The 15,602-nt window shown below is 57.9% G+C and overlaps 1 protein-coding gene across 1 annotated transcript; it reads right to left on the bottom strand.

Annotated features, from left to right (window-relative positions):
• Positions 1 to 3,083: 3,083 nt before the first annotated feature.
• PLICBS_005512 (uncharacterized protein) lies at positions 3,084 to 3,714 on the bottom strand (the record flags this gene model as incomplete). The annotated part of the gene is made up of 3 exons (XM_018319193.2): positions 3,084 to 3,089; positions 3,164 to 3,498; positions 3,603 to 3,714. 3 exons carry the CDS (start codon positions 3,712 to 3,714, stop codon positions 3,084 to 3,086), a joined length of 453 nt encoding a protein of 150 aa, XP_018181667.1.
• Positions 3,715 to 15,602: the final 11,888 nt, after the last annotated feature.

Here is a 15,602-nt window from a genome sequence, read left to right as displayed (position 1 = left end):
AATCATGGGTCGCGTCGTCAAGCCTGACGTATAAAGGGCACGCGGGCATCCCTCGCAGACCTGCAGTTCCGGCAGCGACTTTAATCACGATGTCTTCAAGCAGGCCAGTGTTCGAGTGCCTCGAAGAGGCGAAGCAGTTTGCTGCCGCGTTCAACGACAAGAACAGTCGGGGGGTAGGTGCTTGCATTCTCCGAGCTTGAAGCGTCGTCTGGTGCGTCCAAGAGAGGACTGCATTTACTGAGATTCATGCACAGGTTTGTTTACACTCCAAAAACACCTGCAAATTCCAGCGTCTCAGGGTCGCGCAGCGATGGGGAGGACTCTACAGTTTCGATTTTGTCTGGAGCGAAAGGAGATGCGCTTCTGACTATCCGGTACGGAGCACCGCATACACCAGACACCATCAACTCTAACCCCATCACGCGTCGGGCTCACGCAGCTACTAACCGCCGTGATTTCCGCAGTGCCCCGATCCTCATGGAGGCTGTACCGTCCCCCAATTCAGGACACCCGACGCGGGGGCCGAGTCGAGACAGGCGCCAGCAGATTGTACGCTGCCCCTGCCGTTTACCGAGATCGACTTGCAGCAATGGTGGCAGGAATCCTGACCGGCCTACAACTGGTCGCTGCGAGCGCGGTCCATGCAGATGGACCTCGGAGGCTGCTGGTTGAAAGGATGTGTGTTTGCGTGACGCGGACGGTTGCTTGTCCTTTGACGCGGCGTCCGCTTAAGTGACCCTTTTGCGCCAAGATATAGCTTGGAAATAGATTGGATCCATTGCCACGACGGCCCATGATGGAGTCAAAGTATGCTGTTCATTTTGCCCTTGTTCTCATTCTGTCTTCGCCATTCACAACGCACGCAGCACCGAACAGTGCTTTCTTGATCGCACTCGTCTAGGGTATCTCATTTGGGGACCAGGTCGGCAGGCCAGGCCGCACTGCACATTGCGTACGTATGTACATAGTACATCAACGTTGTGAGCCCTGGCGTATATGTATGCTCATCCAGTAGGCACGAAAAACGGAACACAGCGCCGGACTTCTCTGTGCTGGCTTCAGTGTCTCTAGCGCTGCTAGAAAGTTCATGGCGCCCTCGGACCAAGCTCAATGGCTGCGCGCGCACGCGTGGCGGCGCCCTTCACACCACCGTTGCATTGAACGCGTCTCGCGCGCCGCATTGCTCGTCGCGTTGCACTGCATCGACATCACTTGATTCCTGCAGCAAGTCAGTCCATAATCGCCGTTTCAAGTCCCTGTTGCGGAGCCGACGTTGCACGGCCTGTCCGTCTTTGGCGCTGCGCAGGCAGTCAGGTCACATGACCCTTCGTGAGGGGAAAGTGTGAGGGGAAGAGCGAGCCGTCCTGCCAACATCTCCTCGTTTTCTCCTTTGACCTGCCTCCTCCTCAGCTTGCGAGACAAAACGCGCCGGTTGAACGCCAATGGCGCCGGGAAAGACGCCAGCACATGAGCGTGGTGCACCATCATGTCGTTTGGTATGGTGTCGTCGACCCAGAGCTGTGGATCCAGAGATAGTGCGAGGACCCTCACGCTCGCCCCTACTCCTTCCCAATGGCCTGCTGACGAACGCTTGCAGCTTTCTCCCATGGACCGGATGCTGAATTGGCAACGCTCAATGCCATATTGAACGAGGATCACCGTGGACGCTGACCATGTCCCAGCCGAGAACCTGCCCGCAGGCAAAGTTGCACGCCCAGGCACTACCTCGAGCGTGGGACAGAAGCTGCAGGACCTTTCGGCGAGCACTTGACTTCCGTCTCTGCCTGTAGAGTATCAACACTTGTCCTCGGCTTCACGGCAGCGCAACAGGTGACGACTCATGGTTGCTGTGCTGTCTCAGGCGACAATTGGAACCCTGCGTCGAGTCGAAATGCAAACTCGGGAACGCTCTGGCCCGGCCTGAGCCCGGTGACGACACGTCCTGCCGCCTTCCTCTTTTGTTCAGCATCTATCCACGATTAACACGGAGAATCGAGCCTGAGCCAAGCAAGGCCGAACGGGGTTATAAACCGGGATCATCAAGTCGGACACTCGGCCACGCCCGATGTCCCCACCGGAGAACCGCAGCGGCGATACGACGGCCTCCGACGTGCGTCATGCAGTGTTCGAGTTCGAATTGGGGCCGCTGTGCTGAGAAGCAGACCGCATGCTTGCTGTCTAGCAGGCGACAGCGCCCCTTGGAGCTCGAGGTTGATGCCGGGCACTTATACTTTTATTCCCCGGACCATGGCGCCATGGCCTCCGCGTGTTCTGGCACAGGTCCACCCCCAAACACCAGTCCAGGAGCACCTCCCCATTCCCGACCTATGGGTTTCGAGTGAAGCTCTCCTGGCCCCACGACCTTTGGATGGTCACTTTGGCACCGTGTGGAGCCGTCTCCTCCGGGTGCGCACCAGGGCAAAACAACAGGGCCTGCCTGGATTTGCAGGCATCGCACACAGGGAGGGCTTGGTCATGTGGTGTCTCCATCGCGCGGCAAGGGTGTTTCCTGGAAGTGGCCTGCTCTGCTTTGTTGACAGGACGTTCGGGTGCCCTCGGCTAAGAGGAGAGCAGCTCGGCAGTGCCAGCCAAATCTCCAGCTTCCCCAGGTCTTGATCGGACGAGAGGAGCGGGTGCGAGCAAGCGCGTCGCCGCCCGCAATTGACGAAGACTATGCAAATGACGTGCGGGTTCGGTGGCATTGAGTTTGGTCACAGGGGCTCACGCATCATTTCACGCATGTCAAAGCTGGCATTCGTTGTGATATGATGTATTGGGTGACAAAGGAAAAAAGGTCTCTTCATGGTCGAAGGATCGAGATGAATGAGGCTTTTATTTTACAAGTCAGTTCCTGAGAGGACGACGCCCGGGTTCACCCAGACCGTCTCAACGACGTCCCTTTTCGACGCCGCTCCCGTTTCTATGCCGTCTATAATGCGATCCCTCCGTCTCTCGTGTATGCCGGCAGGTGAGTCCTCGGTGGCAAGCCGCCAAGACTCCACGCGAGGCACCGCCGAGCATTCCCCTCGGATATTACGGCTCCGTCACGCGGCAGGAGCTTTCCCAAACGAATGGGAAATAATTTAGGTCTGAAAAGAGGCATGTCAGTCTCAAATTCACCGTTTCGAGCATCCCGCGGATGTGCCGGTCGGAGTCGACTTACGAACTTGGCCATGAGGGCAACCATGAGGTCGAAGAGACCGATGGCCTCGACGAAGGCAAAGCCCAGAATGGCGTAAGAGAAGAGCTGGCCACGGAGGGCAGGGTTGCGGGCAACGGCGTGCAGGAGGGCAGCGAAGACGAGACCGATACCGATACCGGCACCAGTCAGACCGATGGCAGCAGAGCCCATGCCGATGTTCTTGGAGACCTCGACCATGGCCTGAGCGATCTCAGAAGAGTAGGCGCGGCGCTGGACCTGGAAGGCATTTCGGGTCGTGGCCTGGAGCAGGGTGGTGGCCTGCTGGCGCTTGAGGGTCTGGAGAGGGCTGGCAGAGCCTTGAATCGTCGCCGTCAGCCATCAATCCGACCAATTGGCCCTTCAATGGCTCGGTTGCTCGTCGTCGTCGAGCCGGAGCCGGGCCGGAAAAAGTTTTTCTTACCAGAGATGGTGCGCTTGGAGGCGGCAGCGACGGGAGCGCGGATGGCAGGGCGAGCAGCCTTGGTGGCCATCTGGGTGGCCAGACGGGAAGCGAAGACACGGGTGGCGGCCATTGTGACGGTTGTGTGAGGGGAGAGTGTTGTTTGGAGGGAGTTGACTCGAAGGTTGAAGGCAAGAAAGTGAAGAGGAGGAACTGGGAGTGTGGGAGGGAAGAGCAGAGCTGTGGGAAGAAAAGGGAAGAGGGAAGGAGACTGGATCTGGGGGAGGGAAACGAGAAGAGGGTTCCACTCGGGGGGGAAGATGGGTCAGGGGGTTCGAGGATGGAGGGCGGCCAGCCGGGGCAACGGTGAGGATGAAGCACGCACACACGCACGGGGTGGCAGGCAGGTCCGGAGGTGGTGGATATCGAGGGCGAGAGAGATTTTTCACGCGGCCACGGGCTACAGACTACGAGGACGGCGGGTGCAAATCCGGCCTGGACGAAGGCTCGCACGGGTTGGTAACCCGTCGGGGGAAGCCGGGTGGGTTCGGCGGAGGGCCATGGTTGGATTGTGGACAAAGGAATACGCCAGGTTGACCGTTTCACTGCCTGAGGCGTTTACACGGTTGTTTGCGTGCTTTGGTGGGTGGGCCATGAATCATGGGTTACGAAAAACGGCGCTGCGGTGGCGGCGAAAACGGCTACGGCAGCGACGGCCGCAACGACAATGACAACGAGATCCAACGACCCCGCGAGCGAAACGAACGAGCGCCGACAACACGGACGAACGCAATGCCTCGACGACGACCGAGATGGCTCTCGCACCCTGTTCGGGGGACCTCGTCTGGGGCCCGTGGATGGGGACGGGGCCGGAAGGTTCTGACGTTGTTGTCTGAGGCATGAAGAAAAAACCAGCGCGATATCGACTGATAAGGTTCGCAGCGCAGATTACCGGAACTGGAAGGGCACCAGGCAATGAGGCTCCACGGTCGTCCAAGCCGGACCAGGGTGTGCGCCCCACTTGGCGGCGCCCATTGACGGGCACGAGGACCGCGAGCGCCAAATGGCGCAGCTCAAGTGAGACTGCAAGTGCCTGCGCCCTGACACGTGGGTGGATCGCAGGTGGATTCGGAGCATGGGACGGAGAGGGACGAGCTCGCGGTTGCGGTCGCGGTGCAGCGCTCGCGGTTGTGCCCACGAGGCCCATGACGGGCGGGCGGGCTCTGACCGAGGCGGAAAAGGGGGTCGACGGAGGCACTGGAGGCCAGAGGCACCGCCGGACGAGACGACGAAAACAATGGGACGGCGTCTGCTTCCAGCAAGGAGAGCCTTGTGGCACATGATAAGCGGCAAAGGGGGCCACGACAGCTATAAAGAGGAGGCGCTCGTCCCGTTGTCCCGGCGTCTGCGAGGCGACGAAAGTACCGACCGCGCAGCGGCTGCCTGCCGTGCCACGACCGGCGCACAGGGTCTGGCATAGCGGCGGCTGCTGATGCTGCTCTGGCGCTGGCGGCCCGAGGCGCTGGCCGGCCCAGCATCGATCCATCTCTACTCTCTCTCTCTACGTGTCGACGACAGCATCGCGGCATGCAATCGAATCGACGTCCTCGCCCATTGACCCCGAGTCGTTGACCGTCGTCGCACGTCGACGGCATCGCGACATGCTCGGCTCGGGCCTCGCCATGACGCACCGCGGCAAGCCAAGGCACGAGTGAGACGAGACGGGCTGCAGGCCTCGGGTATAGGCGACGCAGCGCCGGGCAAGGGCACGGGGCGCCGGGAGACGCCCGCGGCTGGTGCGCGGCACGGCAAAGAGAAGCAAGACAGTGGCCTTTTTTTACCACCTGCCACCCTGGCGTCATCAGCGCAAGCCACCCAATCTGCCAATGGCAGGGCGGATCTCGGTTGCGAGGCTATGAGTGGGACCCTGAGGATGGACCGGGTGTCTTGGTCGCGCAGCTCGGGACGCCGCCCGCGGCCGACGGGAGCGAAAAAATTTTACCCATGCCCTGCCGTGACCAGCGAGCCGCTGTCGACGATTTGTCGTAAATGACGCAGATTGCTTGGACGTGACGCGACGGGTCTGTTTTTGCCGACGCACGCAAATCAGCCATCATCATGATACTGTAGACGCCTGGCCGGTGCGCGTTTCCCGCCGGGACGGTGTAAAGGGCAGGAGGATGGATATTTTACTTTGCCGCTGGATCGCTGGGCCGAACCCAAACGGCGGCGATGCTGCAGCGACGTTGCCTTAAGGCTGAGGCTGCCACACGCACCCGCCGTCTCGGGACAGGCCTGCAGCGCGTCTCACCACCGAGCCGGGCCCAGCAAGGTTGCAGCCATCCATCCATGCTGGCGTGGCTGGCTGCCGGCCGAGGTGGCTGCATCGGAATTCAGGCAGGCCCAGGCGGCCCAACAGACGCCCAGCGACGGGAGCCGGGCAGGGGTCTGGCAACAGTCGCGCGCGCGGTACGCCAGCAGAAAAAATGGAAGCGCTGCCAGAAGGCTTCTTCTCGCTAGCAGGGGGCTGCATGCTGGCTGGCCTGCGTCGGTGCCGGTGCCAATTCCAAGCTGGCCAAGCTTGTCCAGGGTACGTGGTAGGCTCGCCCGGCGACGAGAATTTCCCGGCGCCCAGCACCCAGCCCGTGCTGCCGCCGCTGCCCTGTGTAAAAGTCGGCGGCTACAACTGGTGGTCGGACGGGCAAGTCGACGGGGCGTGCGCACAGTACCAGGTACTTACCTCGGGCAGGGACTGGGCCCTGTTTGTGCGAGGTCGGATGGGTAGGTAAGTAATTAGACCAACGGAGATCCGTCCAAGCTACCAAGCTCTGCTTTACAGCTACAGAAGCTTCCGGGTAGCACCTTGTTTAGGAACCCAAGACGAAAGGGGGGGGGGGGGGGGGGGGGGGGAGCAACGTTCTTGCGCTCAAGACGCGGTATACAGTTAAGGATGCATCTTGCCTCTATTTAAACTGTTTCTCGTGAAAAGACTGATTTGTTGTGTCACCCTCAGCTTCCACGCGTCGAGAAGGCGATATCGTGTTAAGCCAACGTCGGGTGTGGCCTTGAACACTTGTGCCACTGCTATCGCGACTGTTCAACATGAGCGACGCAACGGGCACCTGATGATTCGGTTGCCAGTTGGCTAACGTTCATTTGGTGAGAGGAGGGTCATCACCACCTTGGACGTCATGCCCACTGCTTGGTTGGCGACATCGACGACACGATTGATATCGTGCATGGAACCGGTCTGTGTGGATCGCCTGCCGAGTCCGTTCCGACGTTGCAAAACGGGCCGGACCGACCATGGCGTCCTCGGGGTGTGCCGTCCGCTGCTTGGTCGTCGGCGAGAAGGCCACATCAGGCAACAGGATCAAGGGCAGCCTGGCCGCATTGCTTAGACGTCTGGCAGACTCAAATATTCCTGGAGCAACTCGGCAGGCAGATGGGCTCCTGGTACCGTAGATCTTGAAGGTGCGAAGGGCGCTGTGTTGTGGGGGTGTGCATGCTGGCAGGTGGAGCGGTGCATAACAGGCCACACTGCAACCCTCTGTCCTGGGTCTCGTCGTAGCCTAAACTGTTGCAGTGCCAGACCCGTCAACCGCCATGGATGTCAATGTGCTGGTAACCGGTATCAACTCTCGCCTTGCTCATGGCTGTCCACGAATCGACCTTGGATGCTGTCACCACAGCAATGGTCCTCGTCCTATTGGCTCCTTGTTTCCTGACCTAGATGTTTCCTAATAACCGCCCACGTGCGGACGCGGGGTAGCATCCTCCAACTTGATCCGGGGGCTCGTTTCAGTACTGGCTTCGAATGAGAAGACGATCTTGCCATAAGGCGACAATTTGGTAGTTTTTCACTGTCCCTGCGATAGATATCTGGCCAAGCAAGGCGTAGGGCCGCTAAGGCTTGCCGCCTGGGATACTCTCTCGATATGGAGCGGGTTGCACGATAACCGAAGCACCCAACCAGTGGAAGAGTGCATAAGCTCGAGATACTTGTCGTACGTGTTGCTAATCATCCATTGCGAATATTCGACTGACTGCCCGCTTGAGAAGATATTGAATTGCCGTGGGAGGGTGCCATTGGACCTTTTTGGTGTCGGGCGCCCAGTATGGTTGGCCGAGGGGGGCGGAGTCGTCGTTGCACGACATGCAAGCGACGAAAGGTCAAGTGCGGTACGAGACCAGCCAAACAAAGAAGAACACCCTCGATTGCGGGCCTAAATAAGCGACTTTGCAGACGATACGCGTCCCAGCTGTGAGCGCTGCCTGCGAGCTGGCTTGGCATGCCAGGGATACGACATCCATGCCATGTTCGTTGACGAGACGGCAAGACTCACAAACAACACGAAGGACCAGCCTTTACGTGCGGGCCAAGCTTCCCAAGGTTTGGCGCACCACGCAACTTCAACAGAATCCATCCGCTCCATCTTTCCCCACGAAGATGATGTCTCCATCTCCCACCTCATTCACAACTTTACCACCTCCGAGATATACCCTTCAATGCCCACGGCCGCCGTGCTGCCTCGACTCATCGCCACAGACGGGCGAGACGCCTCGAAAGTCCATGCAAGCTGCCTCTATGCACTTGCGGCAAGCTTCTTCGGCAAGATGACGCGGAACAGGAGCATGTACGAAAAGGGATAGTGGCTCTACAGCGACGCGTTGGCACAGCTCGCGCACAGCTTGGCTAGTTCAGACAAGGAACCCGACTGCGGGACCTTGAGAGCCGTCATGTGCTTGTTGCTATACGAGAACATCAACGTCACCGAGCCGACAGCATGGTTCAAACATTACGACGGACTGTCAAAGTTGGTAGGTTGGGATATTTTACCCTTTCTGTACCGTCGGCTTTTCTGACTGGGCCATTGATCCTCCTGAGAGGACCGACGCGGCATCAAGATGGCATGGACCGCGATTTGCTTCGAACATGCCGCTTCTCTAAGCAGCTACTAACTCGGCCCGCATCTTCTTCGTGATGGAATCCTCCGAGTCCCGTGTTTCCTGGTGCAGCCGTCGTGGAACCTCATGGCGTGGCCGTCTGGAGAGGACGCCAAGAGCTCTTTCGAAGTCCTCCTGGACATTTTCGCCGAGGTGCCGGGAATCCTCCATGATCTCGATATTCTACGACTGCAGGCCGGGCGTGCCAGCATCGCAGCAAGCGCGCTTCGCCATCGGACACAAACAGTTCTGCAAGCGCTGCACACGTGGCGGGGGCCCTGTCAACATGAACATGAACGTTGCGCACTGCCCTCGGACAAGGCCGACCGCTTCGCACTGGCCATCCACCACCCGATCCTGCTTTGCCTCTCCGAGCCGTCTCGTGCGCTGTTACTTCCGCTGTTGGGCACATCTGGCGCGGAGTCTGGTCCGGCAGATCGCTTCGACTGCGGTGAGGACACTGCGTGGGAGCCGGATGGTGCGGAAGGTGGCCTGGCTATGGATATCTGCGCCCTGGCCCACGTGATACTGCGAGATGGAGGCTCTACAGCGCTGGCCTTTTCCCTTATATTCCCCCTACAGATGGCATCGCAGCATCTCGTGCGGGGAAGTCCTCAAGCGCGCTGGGTTGCGAACATGATGGATACCCTAGTGGCTGACAATTTCGGGCCGGAATTGGGCCGGAGCAGAGATTGGACAGACCTGTTTGCGGGATAATCACGAAGCTTGATACTAGTTACTGATCATCGACAGGGAATGACAATGTATGTAGCAATGCGAAGTCAAGATATTATTTCAGAATATGTCAAGGGGCTTTTCCGGATAGATCGTGCAATGCATCCGATAACCCCCAAGCTTCTGCCGGTTCATGTTTCTCCTTTTCAGCCAACCGCAGTATATCGACTCAGTGTTGCGGCCTCAGCCGTCCGTCGGGACTGACCTCGCACAGATATGTTTCCGCTTCTTTTGCGAGACCCAACAGCGGCTCCTTACAACCCCACTGCCCCATCCCCATAGCGCCTACAGGAAGCTTCCCAGAACCACACGGGGCGCTTGCATAGCCTATGGGGAACTGCACAGGCGGAATGCCGGAGAAGTTGGCCAGCCACGTGTATCGCGTGCTGTTCCAACACACATTGCCGTCCGACAATCCAAACCGTGCATCGTCCTGGTGTATCTCCCATCCCAAGAACGGCGTGGTTGGAGGGAGAATAATCAAGCCAGGATGCTGCTTGAAAAGCCATGCCAAGTGCTGCATGATTGCCTGCCGCAACTGCCCGCGCTTGATCAGCTCCATAGCGGATGCATGCTGCGCGGTTGAGAGCAGCACCTGGCCCTGGCAATTGACCATTGTGAGCCAGTTGTTTAAACGCGACCCTCGAGAGTGGGTTTTGCCAACCGCCTCGCTGAGACAAACGGCTCCGTGAGCAAGCTGTCCTTCTTCCAAATAGGGTAGGTGTATTTCAACGACCTGGTAGCCAAGGTGAGAAGTGAGGTATCCTGTCATCTCTTTGAACATTGTCTGAATCAACGGGTCGGAGTGGTCCAACCACTCGTGGCACAAGCCAATGAGCTTCGGCATGCCCACGTTTGGAGGTATTGAAACACAGAATAAACCTTGGACATTGTCGTTGAGATCCGGTTGCGCCGCCAGGCGATAGGCCACGGCCAGATCGGCCACAGTTGCAGCCATCGGCCCAACAACTGAAACGGTGGAGTTGCGGCAGCCTAGTCGATGGTGTGTTGGCTTGAGTGCATATATCCCGTTCCAGGCTCCTGGTATACGAACGCTTCCGCCTGGCATATATGGTTAGGGCCGTCGTCGGGCTTCCCTACTGTCTCAACGCAGTCAACCTACCCGCGTCTGTGCCCAAGCAGATTGGGACCAGGCCCACTCCTATACTGGCACCTGCGCCCGAAGACGAGCCCCCGGGGTAGTCGGAGTGGTTGTACGCATTAAGCGGCGTTCCGGTCGTGGGCTACTCGGCGTGCGGTATTGGTTAGCAAACCGACCCGCAATCAATACCTGGTACACCTCACATTGTTTCCAGAAGTGTCTGCCTCGTGGTCAGCAAGCTCGAGTACCGCCCACAACTGGGCCACATTGGGAAAGTTGCCTGCCCCGTTCTCATGCATGTTGTTGACTCCTATTATGATGGCTCCAGCTTCCTCAAGTTTCGTCACAGGCCAAGCCGATTCCCCTGCTGGCTGAAAGCAAGGCAATTCAGGGACCACCTGCATGCCCATCGAGGTGATGAAAGACTTAACCCTGATGTCGGCCTTGATGCCGAATGGCACACCGTCCAGTACGCCGCGAGATTTCCCAGAGGCAAAGCGCTCTGTTGAAAGCCTGGCAGCTTGAAGGGTCTCATTCTCGTGTATCTCTATCCATGATTCTCTGTGTATGGAGGCGGAGCTTTTCGGATGGATGAGGCGTAGGATTGCTCGAGCAACCTGGCACGGAGTCACGCGGCCTGATATGTAAGCATTATGGTAGTCGAGCGCGGAATGAAATTGCCGGCTGATTTCGACATCGTCGAGTTGGTCGTCGAGGGGCAACATTGTTGGCGGTGAATCGCCCATACAGAGAGGGATAACTGTCGGCTAGAAACACGGTCAACGCAAGCCCTGCTTCCACGGGGTTGAAGAATTGGTGGCCAACGTCGTGTCTCGGGGTGATGTCGAGCCCTGGTACATCTTTCAGTTTGACGAATCCAGCTTCCTTCCAGAAGTACTTTTGCAGAAAGTGACGTTTGTCAAGCTTGCTCAATATATTAGCAGGCTCGAAGTGGCACATTTTGAGGAAGCAGACACACAGAAAGGCAGAAACAACAAGCCTCCAACCTCGAAGTACAAGTGTTTTCTTTAAACCAATGTTGACTGATGTACGCTGGGTCATGTTGGCTTCGACAGCCTGCGGCATGTTGGCGAACGCTTGGGTAAGGGAAGTCATGATGGCTCGCAGCGACTTTGCGCAATTCGGGAGCTGATTCACTTTCTTGTGACAAATAAGGCGTCCTCTTCTTGTAACGGTGATGAATGATAACAGATACTCTGTTCTTAAACGACCACAGTCTCGCCAGCCCTCGACCCTCGGGCCTCGGCTTCATGTTCCCCAGCACGCTCCCCGTGCATTCAAGTGATTCGTCACAAACCACTCCCGAGCTGTGCCTGCCGGTGAAAGTGGCCTTGGGGCCTAGCGAACCTGTTCTGTTGCGATAGACCTCATTGTCGAGGGGGTGGCGCTCCTCTGGACTTCTGAAGTCTGGAGGCTCGTCTCGCATAAAGGACCGCGTGTGGAAGGGTCGCGGGGTGACGGGCAGTCCAGCCCCCACGAACTACAACAGCTCGCACATTTGCCCAAAGTGGGATCGCGCCTCCAAGTCTGGCGCCTCGCCAGATCCAGCTATACTCGTATAAGAGGCCGCCTTGAAAAACTACGACAGGTTCCAAGATGTCTTGCACAGCAATGAACCAGCTTCTCCTTTATTTCGAGATTGATTCCTATCTACCCACATCGACTCCATAATGTCTGCCTTCAATGCTGCTGGGGACGCCAACACCAACACTAAGAAATGTGAACCAGAGACAGCCGAGAACGCGCTGATCTCGCATGGAGAAGCAAGTCACGTCGAGCAAGGAGAAAAAGTAACATCTCATGATGGTGCTTTGACTGACATGTCTGGGGTAAGTGCTGTCCCTGCTCAAGCCCAGCTGTTCAGTACGACGCGGCCTCTGGGGCGGCACGTCGCCTGTAGGGTAGGTGCCGGAGCGTAGACACTACCAAGCCTACACGCCGTCCGCCAGGTCGCACCCTCAGCAAGTCGATGCTGGTGATTCCGCGTGTTGAGCGATCCTCGACTTGTTGAAAACTCCAAGCACGTTTACCCTGTAATTCGTGGGCTGCCAAAACAACCTGCTCGGCTTCGGCTCAACGATCGGGGGCCAACGCTGTGCATGCGTCGTCGTCTCTCTACGCTGGCTTTGGCCACCGGCCGACCCCCGAAAGAAGGATCAGCTGGCAACTGATGCATGTGTTGCAGCCCTCCCTGTCTCGCATTGCCGCCGAGATCACGCGCGGGCTGGAGCAGTGCTGCCTACATGCACTGCGCTGCATGGGGCGCGAGTGTGTTGTGTCCCGAAAAAGACCGAAACGCCGCCCTGGCCGTCTAGTGCCCAAGAGCGAAACAAGACAACCTTGCCCATGGCTGCATCGGAAACGCGCCTCCAGCACTTGGCAGTGAAGCGCATCATCGTGTCCCGTGCCACAGCCGCACGGTGCATCGCACGGAAGGAGAATGTGGATGAAACATGATCGGTGGTGGCGGACCTTCCCAGCCATGAAGCCGCGGCAATACATATATCGTGCACATGGCACCCGGCCAATGTAGTGCTCCTCCAACTGCCACGGCTTCAGTCTCTTGACGTCAACCTCAGCCAGCCCCAGCATCAATCCGCCCCAAAGTCAAAGATGTGGCTCGCAACAGGATTCCTCGCATTAAACGCTGCTCATCAGGTGCTCGGTCTTGCCATGCCTCGCAATGACACAACCGACCTCGGTTCTTCTCGCGGCCACGGACATGTCATCAGGACTTTGCCGGGTCATCTGGATGCACCGTACGAAACTTCTTCCCTGGGCGGCGACCCTCACGACACGGCTATCTACGGGCGGGCGTTCTTCGGGGACAGCCCGGACGATGTCTTCATTTTGGAGGAAGAAGAAACTTTCGGACCAAACGCGCGGATGCTGTGCGATAAGCTTCCAGCGTTCGGCAGCACGTGGAGTTACCGTAAGTTCGGGACACTGACCCTCTTCGAGCTCAAACGTATACACGACCGGCCTCCCCCAACCATAGAGCCGGGCACGTGTAAACACGTTGCCTGCCAGTATTATGGGGAGCTATGGGTATGCAACGATGTGGGTTCATCTTCCGTTCAGCCCTTCCTTTTTGCCAGCAACCGATACTAATAAGTACGAAGGGTAAAACGCCATTGCGACTCGGGAACTGGAGGCCTATTAGGGACGGCCTCCAGCGACTTATGCGGGACAAGAATGGACCGTGTACTAAGTACAAGGCTGGCCAGATTTTCCATAAAGACAACTGGAGCGTCAAATGGCACGCTTACACCAAAAGCCCTGAGTCAAAGGCCCTCTGCAATCCGAGGAAGAAACTGTTCCACGACCTTCTGCCGCCAGCCAACTACAAGTAGGGAACGATGTATGCCGACGGTCGTCAAGCGTTCAGTCATTGGAGACCCACTCATTCGGTTCATGGACATTCGCGTGCCCTATCTAGGTCTCATGGCGGCATCTCACCTGGAGCGGCTTGGTCCCCTCTTGCACCGAGTGTTGCGTTCTCACATAGCTACATACTTGAATACATCCACGGGTTTCACGCATCGTGCCCGACCACTCGCTGGGCTCTCGAGCATCGGATTCGGCCCTGGTCTGCACGCATCACCCACGTGTACGGCGCATCCAGCAATACATGAGGCATAGAGCGCCATGTCTTGCTCGCTGGTCTGCAGCTTTTGCACGCGTGAACCAAGGCGTTGAGGCTTTTGCTCCATCACGTATACATGTGCACGGAGTAAACAAGCCAAGTGTCCCTCTGTGCCCATGTCTGTCTCGCAAAACAATAGGGGCTGCATGAGCCATCTGCTCTAGTTTTAGCTGTGCCTTGAAACACTTTGCTGTCAACATGGCAGCCACAGAAGCTCCAGGAGCCGATTCAGCAATTCCAAGGCCCAGGGTCGCCGCGCGTCGCCCGGGAGAAAGGACACGGCAACTACACATCGCGCTACATCCTCGGCTGACAGCAGCCGGAGAACATTGAACAAGGCCAACCTCCTCCCTTGCCAATCAATGCCAACAGGGTTGCAGACGGACTCGGGCGATGCCAAACGATGCCAAGGTAATAGGTCATGTCCCCAGATCCCCCATGCAAGACCACATCCGCTTGACGTGGCCCCATGTCTAGGCAGCGAGGTGCGGCGGCCAGGCCACGAAAGAAATTGGCTGGCGGAGCGAGAGCCTTGTACGAGGGAGCTTGTTTGCCCGCGGAGGATTCCAGTCTGTTTCGAAAGTGGGACAACCCTCGCGAGGAGTGTGTGGCGGTTTGCCAGCAAACATGAGGCCCAGCGCCTTCATGTTTTTCGCGACTCACGAAAGTGGACCGGGATATCGTCGACAAACGACACAGACCACGTGTCGCTACTTGCCCAAGTCAGCCGCGCCACTGCGCTCGAAGAGCGGCTGTCTGGTGCTATGCACATCAACCAAGTTTGCTCACTAGACGCCATGAAACGGGCGGCCGCGGGAACGCTCAGCTCGTATTGAACATGCGGAGATGACCGACTGTTCAAGTCGCCGTTGGGGTACGGCTACTGGGATGACACTTGAAGTTCTCAAGGCCACAGTCATTGACACCATGTCTGCCTCTGCCGGCGAAACGCTTCAAAACGACGCCCTGCCATCAGCGTTTGCCCCCGGCTGATTGCCTCAGGGGGCGCAGCAACGCGCCAAAGGAGCAGGAAACAAACTCGAAGCAGCGCGGCGAAGAGGCATCGAGTTCTCCGGGATGGGCCATGACAAGGATATTCGCTCAATGGCGGACGGGTTTTGAATCCTGCTGTCCGAATGATGGTGGCCGCAGCCGGCGGCACATCTCCCAAGGACCGTCTGAAGGGTGCTTGATGCTCACATATATATATCGAACCTTGTTGATGCTGAATGCTCTGCTTCATTGGGGTTTTTTGCTGCAACACGCTCTCTTGAACACAACCGCGTTATCGACCTTGCCATTGCCTTGACCACAATCAAGTTCGCCCGGGGTTTCTCTGGCCCGCAAGCAGAAATCCGACTGACGCCGAAGAGCTCCACGTTCTGTGACCCAGTTGAGAGCGAGACGTCGGTTCCCTTGTGTCTGTGTACATGCAGGGTGTCAACTGCCACCCGCTGAGGATCCTCTCTCCCGAAGGGCACTGCTCAGTCACATGCAGTGATATTTGCGCGAAGCCGGAATGGCCGATTGTGAACCTAAAAAAGAGCCCCTCGGTGACCCTGACATAACA

The sequence above is a fragment of the Purpureocillium lilacinum genome (genome assembly GCF_023168085.1).
Source record: "Purpureocillium lilacinum CBS 284.36 DNA, scaffold_4, whole genome shotgun sequence".
Classification (NCBI taxonomy): Eukaryota; Fungi; Ascomycota; class Sordariomycetes; order Hypocreales; family Ophiocordycipitaceae; genus Purpureocillium; species Purpureocillium lilacinum.
Note: the sequence above shows the minus strand (reverse complement) of the source record. Positions and strands in the feature narration are given on the sequence as shown.